General features: G+C 44.4%; 2 protein-coding genes across 2 annotated transcripts; one reads left to right on the plus strand and one right to left on the minus strand.

Annotated features, from left to right (window-relative positions):
• The first annotated feature begins 1215 nt into the window (after positions 1-1215).
• LOC123511111 lies at positions 1216-10730 on the plus strand. Its single transcript, XM_045266733.1, has 3 exons — positions 1216-1665; positions 1908-2145; positions 10669-10730. Exons 1-3 carry the CDS (start codon positions 1216-1218, stop codon positions 10728-10730), a joined length of 750 nt encoding a protein of 249 aa, XP_045122668.1.
• A 4495-nt stretch (positions 10731-15225) lies between these two features.
• Positions 15226-18618, minus strand: LOC123511112. The gene is made up of 3 exons (XM_045266734.1): positions 18128-18618; positions 16329-18048; positions 15226-16137 (listed from the first exon to the last, which is right to left on the minus strand). The coding sequence occupies exons 1-3, from the start codon at positions 18616-18618 to the stop codon at positions 15226-15228; spliced, it is 3123 nt and encodes a 1040-aa protein (XP_045122669.1).
• Positions 18619-21965: the final 3347 nt, after the last annotated feature.

Below are 21965 nucleotides of genomic sequence, written 5' to 3' on the forward strand. Positions count from 1 at the left end.
AACAAAGCGAGAGTGCATCTTAGTACAGTGAAAAGTTTAATGAAAGTAAAAATTATGAAGTTAAACATTTAGGCAGTTTAATTTAAGTCATTATAATGTACACTAATGTATGTATGTACGTAACTTTATACTGTTGATGATCTTAAATTTATGAAGGGAGGGGGAGTGAAACGGGAAAGACACTAACCGGCAACCTGTGGAATGTAAACGAAGGGCGCAGCATTGTACCGCATACAAAACTTATGTACCACATTTTCACAAGGCTTTCCATTTTATCCATTGTAAAGTCACGAGCTCTGGTGGTTCATTTAGCTTGCAAAGGAAGATACAGTCTCACCAGCCTTCTTAATAGAGTCTGCTGACTTGAAAATAGTAGAGACAGTAGATGGATTCAAGATGGTGGCGAGCAATGCTATAGTTTTCTTGCCTCTCTCGTGTCTGTGAATAATATCCAGCTTCACTTCGAGAGTAAGAGACTTCCTGGTCTTCTTAGGAAAGCTAGGCCACATTGCAGGGCGTTTTGGTGATAAGTTGTTGTTGCTGACGCTGTTATGTTTTGAACAGGGGAGTGAGTGGTGTGCATGTTGTCCACGAGAGGCTTGATCTTGATCTTGATTTTGATTCTACAGGTGTCCCAGGATTTCTCCTGAGGCAGGCCTTAGAATTGGCAGCTCCTGATGTATTGAAAAGCCTGTTGGCTTGCATGATACGGTGGGGCTTTCAAACCTGGAAAAAATTACCTGGATAAAACTTTGTTAAAACGACTTTGGTGCTCGTTAAATGAGCAGATGGTAGTAAAATGAAACCTTCGTTGTAGTGAAATTTCGTTGTGTGAACCTTCGTTAAACGGGGGTTGACTGTATTTTCAATACCATAATCCTTCCTGCAGCCTACTCAGCATGTGGAGAAAACACACACGCACGTACATACAAACGCCCTTATACAGTACTTGACGCGGCAGTAGGTCGGGTCCTACTCGCCTGGCTTACAATTTGGCGAAAAAAGAATCGATCGATACTCTGTACGAAACTTTTAGGACTTGGTAGTTGGCCGGTGTGGCCGACAGCTCGTGAGCGGAGCTTAATGCTGCAGGCGCCAAAAATGGCTTAATCACTCTCCAGTTGCCAGTGGACGACGTTTTCACGAGACTCACGACGATTAATACCACGTGTTATTGCCACGTTGCAGTGTTATCAGTGGTTCTGTGTTCTTAATATGGGGAAAAACACATATTTAGCACATGATAAGATCGCTCAGATCATCGCATTGAAAGAATCTGGGCTGCAAACAAAGGATATAGTTGCACAACTTGGTGTGAGTGAGCGTTCTGTACGCCGTTGGGTTGCCAGATTCAACCAGCAGGCCAGCCGGGACACACCAACCCATGAAAGAAGGCCAGGGCCTAGTAGAAACACCAGTGATTGTTGCAGGAACATAGTGAAGCGTGTCTTAGAATCTAACCCTCGTATCTCAGCCAGAAAAATTAAGGAAGAAAACCCTAGGTTGCTGGGAGACGTCTCTGTGCGTATGGCGTCCCGCCTCATAGCCGAGCTGGGCTACAGCAACCATCGCACATTGAAGAAGCCCCTCCTCATCCGTACGCACAAAGTGAATAGGGTTCAGTTTGCCAGGAAATACAGAGCGTGGGATGAGAAGTGGCTGACTGTACTATGGTCCGATGAAAGCACCTTACGGTGACTTGCAATAGGGACGGAAACGTGTACAGGCCACGCGGTAGTGACCCACTAGACCCCCGCTACACATGTGCTATGGTTAAGCATCCAGACCCTTTGATGGTGTGGGGTGCCTTTACCGGTCACAGAAAGGCACAACTTCATTTTTTTCATAATAAAGAGAAAGTAAATCAGTACAATTACTTAGAGTTGCTGTGTGACGTTCTGCCCCAGGCATTTGAAGACACTGAGGCTATTGTCTTCCAGCAAGATGGGGCCAAGCCTCATACAGCCAAATCAGTAACCCATGGGCTTCGTGATTGTGAGGTGCAGTTTATTGATGATTGGCCGGGTAACAGCCCGGACCTTAACCCCATAGAAAACCTGTGGCAGATCATGAAAAGAGATCTGCAGGGGAAGGACGAGTCGTCTGTTCCTAAGCTCAAGAGGGAGATTCGTGCCTCATGGGATTGTATTGACCCCCAAATACTTAGAAATCTGGCACTGTCTGTCTCCATGAGGCTTAAGGATGTCATCAGGAGGAAAGGAAACCCAACAAATTATTTAATGTAAGTACAGACTGTTGTTTATTGAATATTTCCATAACTGTGTATACGTATTTACCAATGGGTTTTTATTTACATGGTTTTAAATTTGTGGTGAGTGCTCCAGCAAATTTGTAATGAGTGCTGAAACAATAGTGTCTTGCAGACTCCTTGCTTCTGAAGTTTTTGTGTTTAGTGGTCGGGTATATGATGAATGTGTTCGTGTATGAGAATGACTTTTTTTTATTCTTAGAAATTTCTTTCAAATATTAGGGTGCGTCTTCCAAGATGTAGCGTCTTGCAAGCAGTAAAATAAGGCATTTATTTATTTTTTCCAGTTTCTATATGGCAAGAATTTTTTAATTTTCTGCACGCAGGAATTTCAAGTTTTGTTTTGTATCTTTCGTATGCTGAGCAATTTTTCGTATTATGAAGCAAAAAAAATCTTCGCATTTTATTTCGTAAAATGAAATTTTCGTATACAAATGCTTTTGTATCTAAAGGTACCACTGTATATATATATATATATATATATATATATATATATATATATATATATATATATATATATATATATATATATATATATATATATATATATATATATATATATATATATATATATATATATATATATACAGTCTCGGTTTACATCAGAGTTACGTTCCTGAAACATGATGTAAGTCGATTTTGTACATAACTCAAGTTTCTGTACATTTCAAAGCATATTATCGAGTTTTCAACCAATCATTGTTTATGGTCATTCAGGTAAGTTAAAGGTTATATTTTTATATTATTTACAACTATGTAGGAATATGAAGCACAAGCTTGTTTTTGTTGTTGATTAGGGCCACGAACGCGAAGGACTGCAGGTTGCCGAGAGGGGTGGACGCCTGAGGCCGCCAAGAGGGTGGGCAGGTCGAATGTTGTGACGCCCACAGGGCGGACAGCTGGGAGCGTAGTGCATTGCAGCGGGGCAGGAAATGCAATAGGAAAGGGCAATAGGGATCAGCAGACGGTGCAAGTCAGCTGCGAGTGTCGTGTGGCCCAGGCGAAGGCTCCGGAGTTGTTATTGTTGTGATCGGTGTGCGAGCCCTCAAGGTCGTCAACCTCCCCGTTGTCATGGTGACGGGCTTCCCATTTTCTTCTTCCCTCCCTCACACACAGCTGCTGCCTCCCTTCTCATGTCTTTTAATTATGTCCTCTTTTCTTGTAGAGTAATGGTTTTCCTTTTCTTAGCATCACTGCTGTCACTAAGATGTTTTCTCTTTGGTGCCATTGAGCAAGATACTAAGAACTTGAGTCAGTAAACGCAGAAGTAGGATAACACTCTTGCCAGGGGCGATGGTGTGGTGGAACTGAGGCAGGGTGTTATTGTATTCAAGCGTGAGGCGGGCGGTGTGGCGGGCAACCACCAATTTTTAATTTTTCTAATCTTAAATTGCCTTATAGTGGACTGACGTAACTATGAGTTTGACGTAACTCGAGACCGACATAACCCGGGACTTTACTGTGTATATATATATATATATATATATATATATATATATATATATATATATATATATATATATATATATACAAGCAACTCCCGCTTAACGAAGAGGTTACGTTCCTAAAAAACACTTCGTTAAGCGAAACTTCATTAAGTGAACTGATAATAACAAGTTTAACCCCTGATTTGAACTTCCATTGAGAGTCAGCAAAGCGAGAGTGCATCATAGTACAGTAAAAGGTTTAATGAAAGTAAAAATTATGAAGTTAAACATTCAGGTAGTTTAAGTCATTATAATGTACACTAATGTATGTATGTACGTAACTTTATAATGTTGATGGTCTTAACTTTATGAAGGCAGGGAGAGTGAAACGGGAAAGACACTAACCGACAACCTGTGGAATGTAAACAAAGTGCGCATCATTGTACCGCATACAAAACTTATGTACCATATTTCCACAAGGCTTTCCATTTTATCCATTGTAGAGTCACGAGTTCAGGTGGTTCTTCTAGTTTGCAAGGAAGATACGGTCTCACCAGCCTTCTTAATAGAGTCTGCTGACTTGAAAATAGTAGACAGTAGATGGAGTCAAGATGGTGGTCAGCAATGTTATTAGTTTTCTGGCCTCTCTCATGTCTGTGAATAATATCCAGCTTCAATTCAAGAGTAAGAGACTTCCTGGTCTTCTTAGGAATGCTAGGCCACATTGCAGGGCATTTTGGTGGTAAGTTGAGCTAGGGAAGACGAGCTGCTACTGACGCTGTTATTTTTTGACGGGGGAGTGAGTGGTGCGTGTTTTGTCCACGAGAGGCTTGATCTTGATCTTTATTCTACAGGTGTCTCAGGATTTCTCCTGAGGCAGGCCTTAGTACCAGCAGCTCCTGGTGTATTCAAAAGCCTGTCAGGTTGCGTGATACAGTGGGGCTTTCAAATTTGGAAAAAATTACCTGGATAAAACTTCATTTTAAAGCGAGTTTGGTGTTCATTAAACGAGCAGATGGTAGTAAAATGAAAGCTTAGTTGTGGCGAAATTTCGTTGTGTGAACTTTCACTAAACGGGGCTTGCCTGTGTGTGTGTGTGTATATATATATATATATATATATATATATATATATATATATATATATATATATATATATATATATATATATATATATAGTTACGTCCCGGTTGCTCTTAGAGAGACTCAAGCAATCTTGGGCGTCCTAAAGAGTTTTAAGAGTCTGGATTTTAAGAGATCTGATATCTCACCTGACTCATCCGTTCCGAACAATAACACAAAAACACCTTTTTAACTCATCTTAACTCTGCTAACAAATTCTCTCCTATTAAGCCCAATTTGTGACAGATTATATGTTAGGGAAACACAAACAAATAATACTTAATAATTACCTTATATTATAACTTAGATCTAATAATACAAGAGATTTTACTCCACAATGTTAACTCACATCTGTGATCAATACACTTCTCACCACAATCACAAATAATATCTGCCAGGCACTTACAACACTGAAATAATCCCCATGAAATACTGCCAGAAACTTCTAGAACCTCACCACCAAACAACTCCTCAATATTCACTCCAAACGTGGCCAATAATGATCTCCTTTTTTCCTAAAAGATTCCACAAATCTCCAATACTCACAAAACGACGAGAGGGAGCTCCCAAAAATACTCAACAACCAAAAATCCTGGCCAAATCAACCCCAGCCTTCCCGACACCCTTTCACTATCCCGCCATCTGAGAGTCTCCAAGATTTCGCGCTTCACTCTAAATGTTTACATCTTCGCCACGGGATCACTATTTACATCTTGCTTTAAAACAAAATAATAATTCACTCTACACTTAAACATATACAACTCATAATAATGTAACTACAAAAACAATACATACATTTCTATTGAAATATACATATATCATCACATCTCCTTCCCAAAAGAGAAGTAAGGCACCTAATTAGGATGCCTTATGACTTGATGGTGCCCGAGACTAAGCATCCACTTCTAAAAAAAAAAAAAAAGTAAAAGGCAGGCAGAGATAAAACTAGCTAGAGCTGGGAGTAAAGATCCCAAAAAATTATATAGTTATTACAAGGTCAGTGATAAAAGAAATAAGGATAGGATTGGACCACTCAGAAAAGATGGTGTAGTAGTGGATCAAAATGAAGACATAGTAGAATTATTGAATGAACAATTTTCTTCAGTATTTACTAGGGAAAGAATAGGAAATCCTGTTTCAAACAGTGCGACGGAGTAGTTTAAGAGCTTTAGAAAATACTGATATAAAACCGGGAATTATTAGGAAATTTATTCTTGAACTAGACGATAGGAAAGCCAGTGGTCCTGATGAGCTACATGCCATAGTACTTAGGGGAGGGTGTAGACAGTATTTCTGAAGCACTTAAGTTAATCTTTGAAAGATCACTTAGGTTTGCTGAGATACCTCAGGACTGGAAGTTAGCTAATGTTACTCCAGTATTTAAAAAAGGTAGGAAGGATGATGCGAATAATTATAGACCGATCAGTTTAACTAGTATAGTATGTAAGATACTAGAGAAAATCATTAAGGGTAGTATTTGGGAGCATTTAAATGAGAATAGATTAATTAGAGATACCCAACATGGCTTTAGATCAGGGAGGTCCTGTCTTACAAATTTGCTCGATATCTTAGAATATATTACCAAGGAGTTAGATGATGGAAATAGCATAGATGTTATATATCTAGATTTTAGCAAGGCGTTTGATAAGGTACCGCATAGGAGGCTAGTGTACAAATTGAGACTACATGGGATAGGGGGTAGGTAAGTTGATTGGATTAGTGAATGGCTTTCTGATAGGAAACAGAGAGTAGTATTAAATGGGGCAATGTCTGAGTGGAAGGAAGTGGTTAGTGGGGTACCCCAAGGATCAGTGCTAGGACCTCTTCTTTTATTGGTGTACATTAACGATTTAGATATAGGAATTAGTAGCAAAGTATCAAAGTTTGCAGATGATACTAAGATAGCATGTGCAGTACAGGGTGAAAAGGACAATTACAGAATACAACGAGACCTGGACAGGCTGATAGCATGGGCAGACAGGTGGCAGATGGAGTTTAATTCTGATAAGTGTCAGGTTATGCATTTAGGTAAAGACAACACAAACTTTAACTATGAGATGGAGGGATGTTGGCTAGAGGCAGTAGAGGAAGGAAAGGATTTAGGAGTAGTGATAGACAGGACTATGAAATTTTCAAAGCAATGTTTAGAAGCAAGAAATAGGGCAAATAGGATCCTGGGTTTTATAAACAGAAATGTTAGTTATAAAAGTAAGGAAGTGGTGCGTAGCTTATATAATTCCTATGTTAGGCCCCAATTTGAGTATTGCATACAGGCCTGGTCACCTCACTATGGGCAGGATATCAACATGTTAGAAGCAGTTCAGAGAAGAGCAACTAGGATGATACCAGCTTTGAAGCGCCTGGAGTATAGAGATAGATTAAAGGCATTAAACATGTTTTCATTTGAGAGGAGATGTATAACAGGGGATATGATAGAGTTATTTAAAATGTTCTCAGATACAAACTACATAGATGTGAGATCTTTCTTTACCTTAGAGGAGGGAAGTAGGACTAGAAATCATGGCAGGAAGATTAGAAAGCAAGGCTGCAGGTTAAATATAAGAAAATATTTCTTTAGTCATAGGGTGGTAGACTTCTGGAATGCATTGCCAGAGACGGTTGTAAATAGCACTAGTTTGACAATGTTTAAAAACAGATTAGATAAGCACTTAAATATATTAGATTTATAATTATGTATAGCACTGCATGATAGTTTTTATAAGAAATTTACTATAGTTAAATAAGACATGATCCCCATGTATGGGGACCACAAATTGTTGAGGATTTTGCTGCAGGACTTAGCCCTGTTAATGGGCCAAATATTTAAAATTAGTATATAATGTATTGTGTACTTGTAAGTGTATCTTTAAGTACTGATGACGAGGTCGCTGTGCGACCGATACAGGATAACCTAGATGGGCCCTGGTGGCCCTTTGTTATCTTATTATTTATGTTATGTTATATGTTATGTTAAAGTGGAGCACATTCTGTCCCACTACCCTTTCGCTAAGATTTCCATTCTTGGAGATTTCAATGTTCACCACCAGCTTTGGCTTTCCTCTCCATCCACTGACCACTCTGGTGAACTAGCCTTCAACTTTGCTATCCTCCATGACCTAGAGCAACTGGTGCAACACTCTACTCGTATTCCTGACCGTCTTGGAGACTCGCCCAACATTCTTGATCTCTTCCTCACCTCTAATCCTTCTGCTTATGCTGTCACCCTTTCATCTCCGTTAGGCTCCTCCGATCACAATCTCATTTCTGTATCTTGTCTTATTTTTCCAATCCCTCCGCAGGATCCCCCAAAGCGAAGGTCCCTCTGGAATTTTGCCTCTGCCAGTAGGGGGACCTGAGGAGGTATTATGCTGATTTTTCTTAGAATGATTATTGCTTCCATGTCAGAGACCCATCTCTTTGTGCTGAACACATAAGAGGTGTTAGTATCTGGCATGGAGGCGTACATTCCTCATTCTTTTTCTCAACCTAAACCTTCTAAACCTTGGTTTAACTCAGCCTGTTCTCGTGCTATACATGATAGAGAGGTTGCCCACAAAAGGTACTTGAGCCTTCCATCTCCTGAATCTCATGCACTTTATATCTCTGCACGGAATCATGCTAAGTCTGTTCTTCAACTTGCCAAACACTCTTTCATAAATAGAAAATGTCAAAATCTTTCAAACTCAAACTCTCCTCGTGGCTTCTGGCATCTAGCCAAAAACATCTCAAATAACTTCACTTCTTCATCTTTCCCTCCTTTATTTCATCCTGATGGCACCACTGCCATCTCTTCTGTCTCTAAAGCTGAAGTCTTTTCTCAAACCTTTGCTCACAACTCCACCTTAGACGATTCTGGGCTTGTCCCTCCCTCTCCTCCTCCCTCTGGCTATTTCATGTCTACAATCAAAATTCTTCGTAATGATGTTTTCCATGCCCTTGCTGACCTAAACCCTCGGAAGGCTTATGGACCTGATGGGGTCCCTCCTATTGTTCTCAAAAACTGTGCTTCTGTGCTTGCACCTTGCCTGGCCAAACTCTTCCAACTTTGTCTATCGACTTCTACTTTTCCTTCCTGCTGGAAGTTCGCCTACAATCAGCCTGTTCCTAAAAAGGGTGACCGTTCTAAGCCCTCAAACTACCGTCCTATAGCTTTAATCTCTTGCTTGTCTAAAGTTTTTGAATCTATCCTGAATAGGAAGATGCTCAAACATCTGTCACTTCACAATCTTCTGTCTGATCGCCAGTCTGGTTTCCGTCAAGGTCGCTCTACTGGTGATCTTCTGGTTTTCCTTACTGAGTCTTGGTCATCCTCTTTTAGAGATTTCAGTGAAACTTTTGCTGTTGTGTTAGACATATCAAAAGCTTTTGATAGAGTCTGGCATAAAGCTTTGATTTCAAAACTGCCCTCCTACGGCTTCTATCCTCCTCTCTGCAACTTTATCTCAAGCTTCCTTTCCGACCGCTCTATTGCTGCTGTGGTAGATGGCTACTGCTCTTCTCCTAAACCTATTAATAGTGGTGTTTCTCAGGGTTCTGTCCTGTCACCCACTCTCTTTCTATTATTCATTAATGACCTTCTTAACCAAACTTCTTGGCCTATCCACTCCTACGCTGATGACACCACCCTACATCTTTCCACGTTCTTTCAGAGACGTCCAACCATTCAGGAAATCAACAGATCATGCGGGGACACCACGGAACGCCTGACTTCCGATCTTTCTAAGATTTCCAATTGGGGCAGAAAAAATCTAGTAGTTTTCAATGCCTCAAAAACTCAATTCCTCCATCTATCAACTCAACACAACCTTCCAGACAACTATTCCCTTTTCTTCAATGACACTCAACTGTCTCCCTCTTCCACAATGAATATCCTCGGTCTGTCCTTTGCTCATAATCTTAACTGGAAACCTCACATCTCATCTCTTGCTAAAACAGCTTCTACGAAATTAGGTGTTCTGAGGCGTCTCCGACAGTTTTTCTCGCCCCTCCAACTGCTTACTCTGTATAAGGGCCTTATCCATCCCTGTATGGAGTACTCTTCGCATGTTTGGGGGGTTCCAGTCACACAGCTTTGCTTGATAGGGTGGAATCGAAAGTTCTTTGTCTCATCAATTCCCCTCCTCTGACTAACTGTCTTCAGTGTCTTTCTCACCGCCGAAATGTTGCATCCCTTTCTATATTTTATCGCTATTTTCATTGTAACTGTTCTACTGATCTTGCTAACTGCATGCCTCCCCTCCTCCTGCGGCCACACTGCACAAGGCTTTCTTCTTCCTCTCATCCTTATTCTGTCCAACTCTCTAATGCAAGAGTTAACCAGTACGCTCAATCATTCATCCCTTTCACTGGTAAACTCTGGAACTTCCTCCCTGCATCTGTATTTCCGAATTCCTACAACTTGTCTTCTTTTAAGAGGGAGGTATCGAGGCACTTGTTCCCTAATTCTGGCTGACGGTTTTGGCACTTTTGAACTCTTTGGAGAGCCAGCCCTCAAGTGGGCCTTTTTCTAACTTTCTTTTTTTTCCCCTTGGCTGGCTCTCTTCCCTACGTGTAAAAAAAAAAAAAAAAAAAAAAAAATCTGCTAATACATTATAATTTCCTTTCACATGATTCATCTCCAGATCATAATCCTGCAAAACTAAACACCACCTCATCAATCTCTGATTAGTATTCTTCATTTTATGCAAGAATACAAGAGGATTATGAGCTGTAAACACTTGTATGGGCTGCCCAGAGCCCTTCACATATACATCAAAATTATTTAAACTCATAATAACTCCTAAGGCTTCTTTCTCTATAGTACTTTATGAACATTGGTATAGTAACAGTTTTCTTGAATAATATCCCACAGGGTGTTCTACTCCCTCATACTCCTGCATGAGAATACCTCCAATACCAGCTGGGTTTGCATGAACATACAAAATGAACGCCCTCTCGAAGTCAGGAAAACGCAAAACTGGAGCATTAATTAACATGCCCTTAATTTTCTGAAAAGCCTCCTGACACTTTTCATCCCATTTAAATTTTGACTTCTTACTTAACAATTTAGTAAGGGGCATAGCAACATCTGAAAATTTCTACAAAATCTCCTATAATATCCATTAGCCCCCAGAAATCTCAGAATCTCTTTTCTGTTGGTCGGTGGAGGGAGATCTACAATACCCTTTACTTTAGCCTCCACTGTTTTTACTTGTCCATTTCCAATGTTGAATCCTAAGTACTCTACATTATTGTGCACAAACTGACTTTTAGCCAAGTTAATAGTGAGGTTGGCCTCATTTAATCTCCTGAAAACTTCTTCAATCAATTTGACATGTTCCTCCCAAGTCTCTGTATACAACAAAATATCATCTATGTACACTGAACAATTTTTCACATCTCTCAGTACCTTATTCATGAGCCTTTGGAAACTACTTCCGCTGTTTTTCATTCCAAATGGGAGGACTTTGTACTGGTACAAGCCATCTATGGTGACAAAAGCTGAGATAGATTTTGCCCTCTCAGTCAATTCTACTTGCCAATACCCTTTCAATAAGTCAATTTTTGTGATGAAATTTGCATTACCCACATTATCAATACAGTCATCTATTCTGGCTATCGGATATGCATCAGCCTTGGTCACCATATTTACTTTCCTATAGTCAGTACAGAATCTAAAAGAGTCCTGTCCAGGTTTTGGGACTAATACACAGGGTGAACTCCATGGACTCTCACTGGGTTCTATTAAATCATTCTCTAACATGTACTCAATCTCTTTCCTCATAATGGCTCTTTTCTGTGGGTTTACTCAATATGGGTGTTGTTTTATTGGTTCTGCTTCACCCACATCTACATCATGCACCACCACATTTGTTTTTCTCGGTGCATTAGGGAAAAGAGACTCGTGACCCTGGATTAGTTCAGTCAGGTTTTCCTTTCTTTCTGACCTAATGTGCCTCAACTTTTGATCCAAGTTTTCTAAGATGCCTGAACTTTCTAAAACTACTCCTTCACATTTACTCAATTTCTCTTCAGCCCACTTTTCCTCAATCTCCTCAGCAGCATTTACCATAGCCACACTTTTGGGGTTACTTCCCACTTCACATTCACCCTCTACCCTTTCATGGAATGGTTTTAGCATGTTTATGTGGCACAACTGATTTTTCTTCCTTCTTCCAGGTGTTGCAACCACATAATTTTCATCACTTATCTTTTTCTCTATCTCCCATGGACCATTAAATCTAGCTCTGAATGGATCATTTTGAAGGGGGAACAACACTAACACCTTATCCCCTGCCTGAAATGTTCTAAATCTCGCCTTTCTATCATACCATCTCTTCATTTCCCCTTGGCTACTTTTCAAGTTTTCCTGAGCAATCTCTCTAGCTTTCATCAGTCTACTTTTAAAATTTGACACATATTTAACTATATTGGGTGGATCATCTCTTCCCAACCACTTTTCTTTTATCATCCTGAGAGGCCCATTTACTTCATGTCCATACACCAATTCAAATGGACTAAACCTTGTTGATTCCTGAACACTGTCCCTCAAAGCAAACAACAACAAGGGTAGGGCCTCATCCCAATCTAAGTTCATCTCCTCACAATACATTCTCAAAGTATTTTTCATTGTTTGGTGGAACCTCTCCACACAACCCTGTGATTGAGGATGATAAGCACTTGACAGTGTTTGTTCAATTTTCAAATCCCTCAAAATTTCCTTAAATACTGTAGAGGTGAAATTACTACCCTGATCAGACTGGATTACTTTTGGCATACCCACCCATGAGAAAAACTTAATCAACTCCCTCACAACGTTTTTAGAGTGGATGCTCCTGAGGGGAACAGCCTCAGGGAATCTAGAGGAAGCACACATGATGGTTAACAAATATTGGTGACCCTTTCTAGTTCTGGGTAAGGGTCCCACACAATCAATTACAATTTTGGAGAATGGATCCTCAATCACAGGTATAGGCTTGAGAGGGGCAGGCTGAATCAGTTGATTCGGCTTACCAACTCTTTGACACAAAGCACAGGTTTTACAATAATTTGCCACATCAGTTTTAAGCTTCGGCCAATAGAAGTGGCACACTACATTACCCAACGTTTTCCTGACACCAAGATGACCTCCTGACTTCTTTCGTGTGCCATCTCTAGGATTTTGTTCCTATACACTTTAGGTATCACAATTTGCCTCCTAACCTTCCAGTGTTCATTTGTAGGGGCATCCAAAGGTCTCCAGTTCCTCATCAAAACTCCACCTTCCACATAACATCCTACATAGTCTTCATCAACATCACCAGCTCTCCTCGCTTCACTCCACAACACTTTTAAGCTCTCATCCTTTTCTTGTTCCCGTATCAAGGTACATTTATCAACCTCCATCTCAACCACTGGTTCCACTGATTGCTCAACCATCGTGTTTCTTTCGTTCTCTGAGCTATTTTTCAATTCATTAGGTTCCACAAAGAAATCACCCAGACCTCTTGTGCCACCTCATCCTCCTCCATGGCTCTGGTTACAGCACAGACTGGAAACACTTCTGGCACCATATCCTCCATAGGAGTAGGATCAAGGATAGTTGTTGGAGAGTTGTTTTCCAGAATCTACCGTGCTGGGTTCTCCACTATTTGCAAGTTTGGGATGACATTTTTCCCTCCCAAATAATTTCCCATCAATATATCAACTCCATCAACAGGCAATGTGTCCTTGACCCCTACCGTCACTTCACCTGTGACGTATCCACAGTCCAACCACATAGTATGAAGGGGTAACCTGAAATTTCCACCAGCCCCTTTGCAAGTGACTTCCCTTCCTGTGTCACTCTCAGCATACCATGGCAGAATATTGTGGAGTATGAGGCATTGGTTTGCCACCGTATCCCTCAGGATCTTTATTTCCTTCTCTTGACCTCCATTTAAATTCACTTTACCCTTGACAGTGAAGTGTTCAAACTCTTCACACTGTCGTTCCAATGACGACATGGGGCCATTCTCCGTACAAACTCCAGCAAATCTTTCTGTGCCGCCACAGCTCCCACAGGTTTTGGTTTACTTTTGGGGCATTCATACTTTCTATGTCCTGCAACTCCACAGGACAGGCACTTTACGGCTCCACCATCTCCAAATGTTCCATCCCTCTTGCAAGAGGAACCATCTCGCTAATTTCTAGAAACATTTGACCTCATGTTGTGGTTAGGTGCTCTTGGTTGGTTAGAGTGGCTCATGGGGTTGCTGTGGTTGTATTGATTACCATAATTGTTGTAATTGTAGGGCTTTGGTTGGTAAAACTTTTGGTATTGCCCTGAGCTCATTGTATAACTGATGTTTTTGGACTTGTGTTGTCCTTCAGCCTTGTTGAAGAAAGACCTCTTACTACCTTGGTCATCCTTACAGAATCCACGGGCTTCACAGTATCAATCTGCTCTACGTCCAGCCACCATAATATCATCAACCCCGTGTGATATGAGCTCAAATTTTAAGTCAGGATGGACTTGGTCCATGAAGTGTTCCAGCGGTCGAACTTAAGGTCACACTCCCTCGCCATTTCCAGATAGGTGGAGCCTGGGCGCTTCTTCGTGTTTCAGAACCTTTCCCTATACACCCTAGGGCTGAGCAAGGTCGAATGCAACACTGCCTCTTTAACCACCTCGTAATCACCCACTTCATCAATGTCCAAACTCGCATAGGCATCTCTGGCCTTTCCCATAAATTTAGACTGGACCAAAAGCGCCCAATCTTCCTTATCCCAACACCTCAGTTTAGCAGTTTTCTCAAACTGAAGGAAGAAGCTCTCTTCTTCCCCTTCCACAAATATAGGCACATGTCTTTCTCTCTTATCTACATCTCTGTTCTCTCTACCACCACCTCCCATTTCAATTTGTTTCAACTTAACCTCCTTCTCAGCTTCTATTCTCAATTTTTCTTTCTCTATATCCTTATCTGCTTGGATTTGTAGTTTGATAAGCTCCATTTTCTCACTTCTATTAAGACCTCCCATTAACTTAACCAAGGAGGATGCTCCAAAACCTTCAAAATCTCTACCAGACCCTTCATCATCAATTCCCTCTTCATCAACAGATTTAAACCAACCTCTCTTCAACAAAGCACCCTTTAACTCTCTCTGCATGTCTTCCTTCCCCTCCCCTCCAACACAATTCCTATCAACTCTGCAACCTTACATAGTTCTTCCTTGGTGAGTTGGTACAAACGGTAGATTTCCTTAGTTTGGAAGAATGCATTTAGCTTCTCACTCGCCATATTTACAATTTGTCACAGTTTATAATTTTACACAAAATGGGTCTACCACCAAAATATTACAAAATACAATTTAAACACTGTATATATATGCAAATATTGTTGTTGTTGTTGTTTTCGGGCTTCGATGATCTTACAGATCCTATGAGCTCTGGTGGAGGCCTATGAGGTGATCACAGGTGGGGAAGTTGTCCACACTTCTTCAGGAAGACGCAGGTGAGGCAGAGAACCGTAGCTTGGTGTGAGGAGTGGACGCCCACCGCCACCAGCAGGGTGGGCAGGTCAAAGGTAGACACACCCAAGGCAACAAGGTGATCACAGAGCACAACACAGTGGGAGTGGAAGCGGGGCCAGTGTAAGAGGAAGTGTTCGATGGTTTCCTCGACCATCCTGCACCAGGGGCAGTAGGGGTCCAGTGATAGACCAAGGCGATGCAGGTGTGCTGTGAGTCTTGTGTGGCCCAGACGGAGGCAGGTGAGTGCTACATCTAGGATGCGGGACTGTTTCCTGACCCAAGGCTGTGGAGATGAGTCGCTACGGTAAAGGCCCATAGAGGTGACTCGGAGTGCGGTGTTGAGTGAAGAGTCCCAGGATGAGTGGCAGAGGCGAGATATGAGCTGTTTGGCAGAATGAAGCTGGAGGGATAGGGGGGTAATGTTTACATGGGTTAAGGCCATCTTGGCAGCAGCATCCACCACTTCATTCCCCCGGATGCCACTGTGGGAAGGCACCCACTGGAAGGTGATATCCCAGCCAGTGTTCAGGAGATGGAGGAAGGTGCTCTGGATGGAGTGGATGAGGGTTGTGGCGGAGGATGGCTGCCGGGATAGGAGGAGAGAGAGAGATGAGCGGGAGTCGGTGTAAATTACCACCATGGACGTCGGGTGAGAGGTGCGGAGGTAGATGAGGGCCTGGAGAAGGGCAAAGAGCTCCGTGGTAAGGACATCTGTGTACTCAGGAAGCCTCCATGTCTTACAGATAGCAGTACTGGCGTCATATATAGCTGCTGCCGAGGAGGGCAGGGAGGCATCTCTGGAGCCGTCCGTGTAGATCTTAAGGTGGTGGTGATAAATGGACCGGTCCAGCTGTTGGAAGTGGGCTGCTGCTAATCCACTCACAGATGGTTTGGGAGGAAGCCCAGGAACGTGGAGAGCAAAATTATGGGAGACGTCCAGCCATGAAGGAAAAGGTGAGTAGGGGTTGACAGGCTGTGGAGGTGGTGGTGGTAAGTGGAGAATGGTTAGGCTGAGCAGGGCACGCACTATTAGTGGCTGACGGGCAGCGGGGAGCCATACAGGAGCTTGCTGATCCACCCCTGAGTTGGAGTGGAGGGTAGAGGGGATGGGAAGCAGGCAGGCCCAGTATCCTGTAGTATTGTTGGCACAAGGTCATCCGTCTGTGGGTGGACAGTGGAGGAATACCACTCTCTGCTTGTAGAGAAACAACTGGGGAGGATCTCATGGCCCCCCATAGAGATCCTCAAGGCAGCGTTCTGAATGGGGTCAAGCTTGAGGAGGTTGGAGTAGGCAGCTGACCCATAGAAGCAGCTGGCATACTGCATTTTGGCCCTGATGGTGGTCTTATAGTAGTGGAGGAGCAGGTCACGACTGGCTCCCCAGCGGATGCCAGCTATTCGCTTCATCACATCCAGGCGTTTGTTGCAGGAGGTGCGGAGATAACTGATGTGATTTACCCAGGAGAGGCGAGGGCCATCCAACCGCAGTCCGAGGAGGGTGTGTGAGGTTGAGTATGGAACAGCCTCCCCACTTAAGGTGACGGTAGGTGGAGTTGGAAGCTTTCTCATGGTGAAACACATGAGAGAGCTCTTTGAAGCACTAACTTGTAGCCCCCAGGTTGTCATCCATGCACCCACGGTGGTGGCCGCCTCCTGCAGGTGATCCTGAGCCTCGGAAAGTGTGGGTGCTCGACTGACGATGGTAATGTCATCAGCATAGAGAAGGTGAGAGTGGGTAGGAACCTGTAGGTCAGAGAGAAGAACATTGAACAGAAGGGGGCTGAGAATGGATCCCTGAGGGACGCCACAATGAATTCCTTGGGAAGGTGACAGTGATGCACCAACGGCCACTTGGAATGAGCGACTGGTGAGGAAGTCGCGCACCCAGGCAAGGGTGGTGCCAGTGATGCCCATGAGTGCCAGCTTGTACACGATGCCCTCATGTGGTGCAGAATCAAATGCGTCCTCCAGGTCAAGGAAGAGGGCCGTCATGACTTGACGCTGGCAGTAAGTGTCACAGATGTGATACTCAATTTGCCCCAGCAAATCCAGGGTACTCCGGTGAGGGCGGAAGCCACACTGCTCCTCTACTAGCTTGTTGTTAGCTTCTAACCACCAGGTGAGGCGGGTGTTGACTAACCTCTCCAGCAGCTTCCCGATGCAGGAGAGGAGGCTGATGGGCCTGTATGCTGAGGGGAGTGTAGGGTCCTTTCCAGGCTTGTGGATGGGGATGAGGATGGCGGATTTCCAGGTGGATGGAAACTGCCCTGATTGCCAGCTGCTGTTGTATATTTGTAGGAGGCAGGCACGTAGGGGTGGGGTGAGGTGGCGGATGAAGTCGTATGGGACTTTATCAAGGCCTGGCGCCTTACCGGGTTTTAGTGTAGCTAAGGCTGAGGAGAGTTCATGAGGCTTGAATGGTTGAGCAAGGGATGGGAGAGCTGGAGAGGAGACGGCAGTTTCAATAACTGAAGTAAGGGTTGGGGGCGGACGAAGAGGAGGAGGTAAACCAATCTTGAGGTGGAAGTGTTCTGACATGATTTTTGCTTTTTCAGGGTCAGCCAGTGGGGTAGAATCATCATCAGAAAATGGGATGTTCTGAGATACCAACTTGCCCTCCATGGAGCGGAGAAAGGACACGGTACGCTTGGGAAAGGAGCGGAAGGAAAGAGTGGAGCAGTGCAGGTCCCATGCATTCCGCTTTGCCTTGAGGATGGTCTTGGCACAGATGGCGTCCCAGGCGGCGGTAAGCGCGGCCAGCCTGGATAGTGGGGATCCTACGCCACTGATTCCAAGCCTGGCGACGGTCCTGTACTGCCTGCGCACAGGCTGCATCCCACCAGGGCTTCCCAAGGTGGCGTGGACGACAACGGGTGATGAGTGGGAAGGCAGCTGTGCCAGCCTCGGTCAGCACCCCAGCAATGGTTGTGGCAGCTTCATCCAGGGAAAGATGTTGGGTGTCCAGTGAGGAGGGAAGCGCAGCCACGTACCGGGTCCAGCCAGAAGAATTGAGCCTCCAGCGGGGCATGCAGCCAGGTTGGGGCCGTGGGGAGACTTGTGGGAGGGAGGCGAGGAGAGGGAGGTGGTCGCTGCCCATGTAAGGTCCAGTGCAGAAGGTGGAATCCTTGAAGGTAGGGTCTCCAAGGAACAGGTCGAGCACCGAGGCGGCACCAGTATGGGGATGAAACCTGGTCGCTAGTCCGGGAGGGCTGAGGAAGGAGACATGTGTTAGATTTAGCAAGGCTTGGAAGAAAGCGTTGCCAGAGGTGTTGTGATGGTGAGTTGGTAGGTCAGGCTCCCAACATGTAGGATGGGCATTAAAGTCCCTCATTATAAGCACTGGAGGCTGCAGGGTAGAAAAGTAGTGCATAAACTCTCAATAGCCAGCTGCACCCCAGGATTGTAGCAGACTGCCACTGTAAGCCAGCCACCACCGAGTCCAACCTTGGCCGCAACAACCTCCAGACTCCCATCTTGAGACTGCGGGATAGGGAGAGGCGATGAGACGAGGGAGTCATGGGTGGTGAGAAGGACTCCTCCTCCACGTCCTTGACCACGATCTTTGCGGATGATGTTGTATCCCGGAAAGGAGAGGAAAAGATGAGGGGGAAGCCAGGTCTTGCATATGCCGACCACAGACGGGAGGGTGTCGCCTAAATGGGTTTGTAGTTCCTGCGTTTTGCGGAGAAGGGATCGGGCGTTCCACAACATAAAGGAGAGGGCCATTATGAGAAGAGAGTAGTCAGGATTATGGAGACAGAGGGCCAGAGGGTGGCGATGATGTCCGGGAAAGACACTCCTTCCCGGTAGAGGTGGTAGCCATGCCAAATGAGGTCGAGGATGCTGGGGAGGAGCTCAGATGCAGAGGAAGAAGTACTGGCAGTGGCTGTAGCATTGGTGGAGTCCTGGGGTGGAGAGGAGGGTCGAGAAGGTGGAGGTGAGTTAGAATACTGGCCAGGTGCTTGATGAGGGTGATGGCGGGGTGTCTCTGGGTGACGAGCATTCCTGGGAGGATGGTGGACCTCGGCCTCAACCGTTACAGGCAGGAGCCCGGCTCAGCATCAGGTACCGGGGTGGGTGGAGGAGGCTGTACACCCGAACGCCTACCTGGCTTCCTCCGATGGTGGGCAACGTGGGTAGCAGGTGGTGTAGGGATGTGAGGAGTGGGCATGGTGTCCTCTTCCTGGGCGACAATAGCAGCTTCAATGGGTGGGTCTTGTAGAGCAGCAAACCTGTTCCTTGAGGCAACAGAGGCGAAGGAGTACCCTGGCTCAACAACCCGAGCAGCCGAGCGGGTTGGGATGGTAGGAGCAGGGGTGGCTGGTGTAGGAGTCTGTCGCTGTGGTCGAGGCAGCTGGAGGGCCCTCAGCTGCTTGTTAATTTCAGGGAGGGTTTGCCTTCACTCGCCAGGCGGGTGTATAGCTGCTGGGCATGGAGGTTGTGGGGGCAATGGAGTGACCGGGGCCCATGGGAACCCTGACACTGGAAACAGTGGAAGGGCTTGTCACATACCTCGCCCTTGTCGCCTTTCCGGGAGCGGTGGGGGCCACTACAGCGGGCACAGCGGACCGAGGACCTGCAGGTGTTGATGGAGTACCCTAACATAAGGCACCCTGGGCAGCGCAGGAGGGGGAGGAGAATGGAGCGTGGGTAGTACACCAACTGGTCGATGGCTACCTTGCTGGGTGGGGAACCTCTCACCTTGAGTTGAAGCCACTTCCCAGTGGCGAAGAGTGGCAGGCTATGGGGTGGAAGCCAAGTAAGTTCCACCACCTCATTGTCCTCCAGGAAACGGAAGCTGTCCCGGACCTCCTCAAGGGTGGTGTCGTCCGCCAGGGGCCCCACCTTGGTGTAGTGGTAAGTACCGCTGTCCCGGTCTGCTCTACGGCAGGTAACAGGCCACTCACCTGGGGTGAAGGAGGCCAACTGTAGCATGGGGATCTTGGGGAGGTTGTGGGCCCACACCGCCACTATCAGGGACGAGCCATTGCCTAGGGAGCAGGTCTCCCCCTCGAGGATGTATTTCCCGAAAGCGGAGTCGTTGAGGACACGAGATACCTTGGCCGGGTTGGCGAAGAGACGCCCTCCTTCCGTACCTCGGAGCAGGAACGAGGCCTTAACGTACTCGTCCGGGGCTTGGGGGTGATCTTGGGCAGTGCAGCAGCGGGACCTTTCCGGGCTGTCATCAGGAGACGTATCAGGCTGTCCCCTCTTGCCCGGAGAGATGGAGTCCCGCATGTCTACGTCCACTTCCATCACGGGAACTCTCCGTGTCAAGTCTCTTCTTCTTCTCCTGTGTTATCTCGAGAGAGAGTAGCCGTCTCACACTGGGACACAAAGGAAGGCAGAGCAGCTCAAGCAGCGGGCAAACCGGCGAGCTGTTGCCTTGTACAGGAGAGCGGGGAAGAGGTGTGGTCGGCACGGTGTCCCAGAAGAGAGTCTATGCAAATATTCACCAGAACAGTTCACAATCCCGGATGGGCCCCCATTTATTTGTTACGTCTCGGTTGCTCTTAGGGAGACTCAAGAAATCTTGGGCGACCTAAAGAGTTTTAGGAGTCCGGATTTTAAGAGATCTGACATCTCACCTGACTCATCCATTCTGAACAATAACACAAAAAACACCTTCTTAACTCACCTTAACTCTGCTTACATAAATTCTCTCCTATTAAGGGGAGGCACAACAGCTGAAATGATAAAATTAGGTAAAAAAATCATTTTTTAGTATTTCGCATATCTAGATAGAAAAAAGCTTCAAGAATGAAGCCGTAGTCAGTAAATAACGAACACCGGGTGGCAACACGGTTTAAAGGTCGCGAGATGGAACCTTTTTAAATGTCTGGGTGGACTTTAAATCTTGTGTACAGGGAGGAGGGGGCCTGTTACGTCCCCGAGTTATGGATAATGACTTCGCTACTGTAAGTACATTTCATTGGCGATTTTTTGCAGTACATATTAAACATGTGTAGTACATATTTGTTGTACATATGCATTAAAAGAAATCGAATCCCTCGATAATTACCACATAATATGTCATACTCAAAACTTTAAACTCATTTATCTCAAAACGTCAAATTTTAACTTCAATGAGTAGCTGTGCACAAAAAACTTGATGGATCTAAATGAAACTCACCATACTTGTACATAATGGGTATGTCTACATTTCCAAGACAGGGTTTTAAGAAATTCGAAAAAGTCTTGTTCTGGATACGTTATATAGCTAAAAAAATAGTGACGTCATTATTTCATGAAATTGCGAAAGCGGTTTCTCACGAACTAAAACGAATTTAGCAAAAAAACTGTCTTGGGTAGGTTAATATGTTATTCTACTAATTTGGTAACTCTAGAGTGAAAATTAAAATTTACGTGAATTTTTTAAGCTGTGACGTCATGACGTCACGACGTCATGAACTAAAATGTTCTACCTACTACCATAATATCAGAAAATGGTGCCATTGCACATTGCAAAAGTTTCAAACAAAAATATTGAAAACTTTTTTTTTATGAATATTTTTCATCCAGTTGTTGTGCCTCCCCTTAAGCCCAATTTGTGACAGGTTATATGTTAGGGAAACACAAACAAATAATACTTAATAATTACCTTATATTATAACTTAGATCTAATAATACAAGAGATTTTACTCCACAATGTTAACTCACATCTGTGATCAATACACT

The sequence above is a fragment of the Portunus trituberculatus genome, chromosome 31 (assembly GCF_017591435.1).
Source record: "Portunus trituberculatus isolate SZX2019 chromosome 31, ASM1759143v1, whole genome shotgun sequence".
NCBI classification, from domain to species: domain Eukaryota; kingdom Metazoa; phylum Arthropoda; class Malacostraca; order Decapoda; family Portunidae; genus Portunus; species Portunus trituberculatus.

Bases quoted from the DNA above. Each gene is read 5' to 3' on its own strand.
- LOC123511111 (XM_045266733.1), top strand. From the start codon at position 1,216: ATGGGGAAAAACACATATTTAGCACATGATAAGATCGCTCAGATCATC. The intron at 1,666-1,907 runs GTACTATGGTCC...GTTCTGCCCCAG, and splicing joins GGGATGAGAAGTGGCTGACT to GCATTTGAAGACACTGAGGC. The intron at 2,146-10,668 runs GTATTGACCCCC...AATATCCCACAG, and splicing joins GATTCGTGCCTCATGGGATT to GGTGTTCTACTCCCTCATAC.
- LOC123511112 (XM_045266734.1), bottom strand. From the start codon at position 18,618: ATGAGGGACTTTAATGCCCATCCTACATGTTGGGAGCCTGACCTACCA. The intron at 18,049-18,127 runs GTGGGATGCAGC...CCCACTATCCAG, and splicing joins CGCCACCTTGGGAAGCCCTG to GCTGGCCGCGCTTACCGCCG. The intron at 16,138-16,328 runs GTCAGCCACTAA...CACTTCCAACAG, and splicing joins TGTATGGCTCCCCGCTGCCC to CTGGACCGGTCCATTTATCA.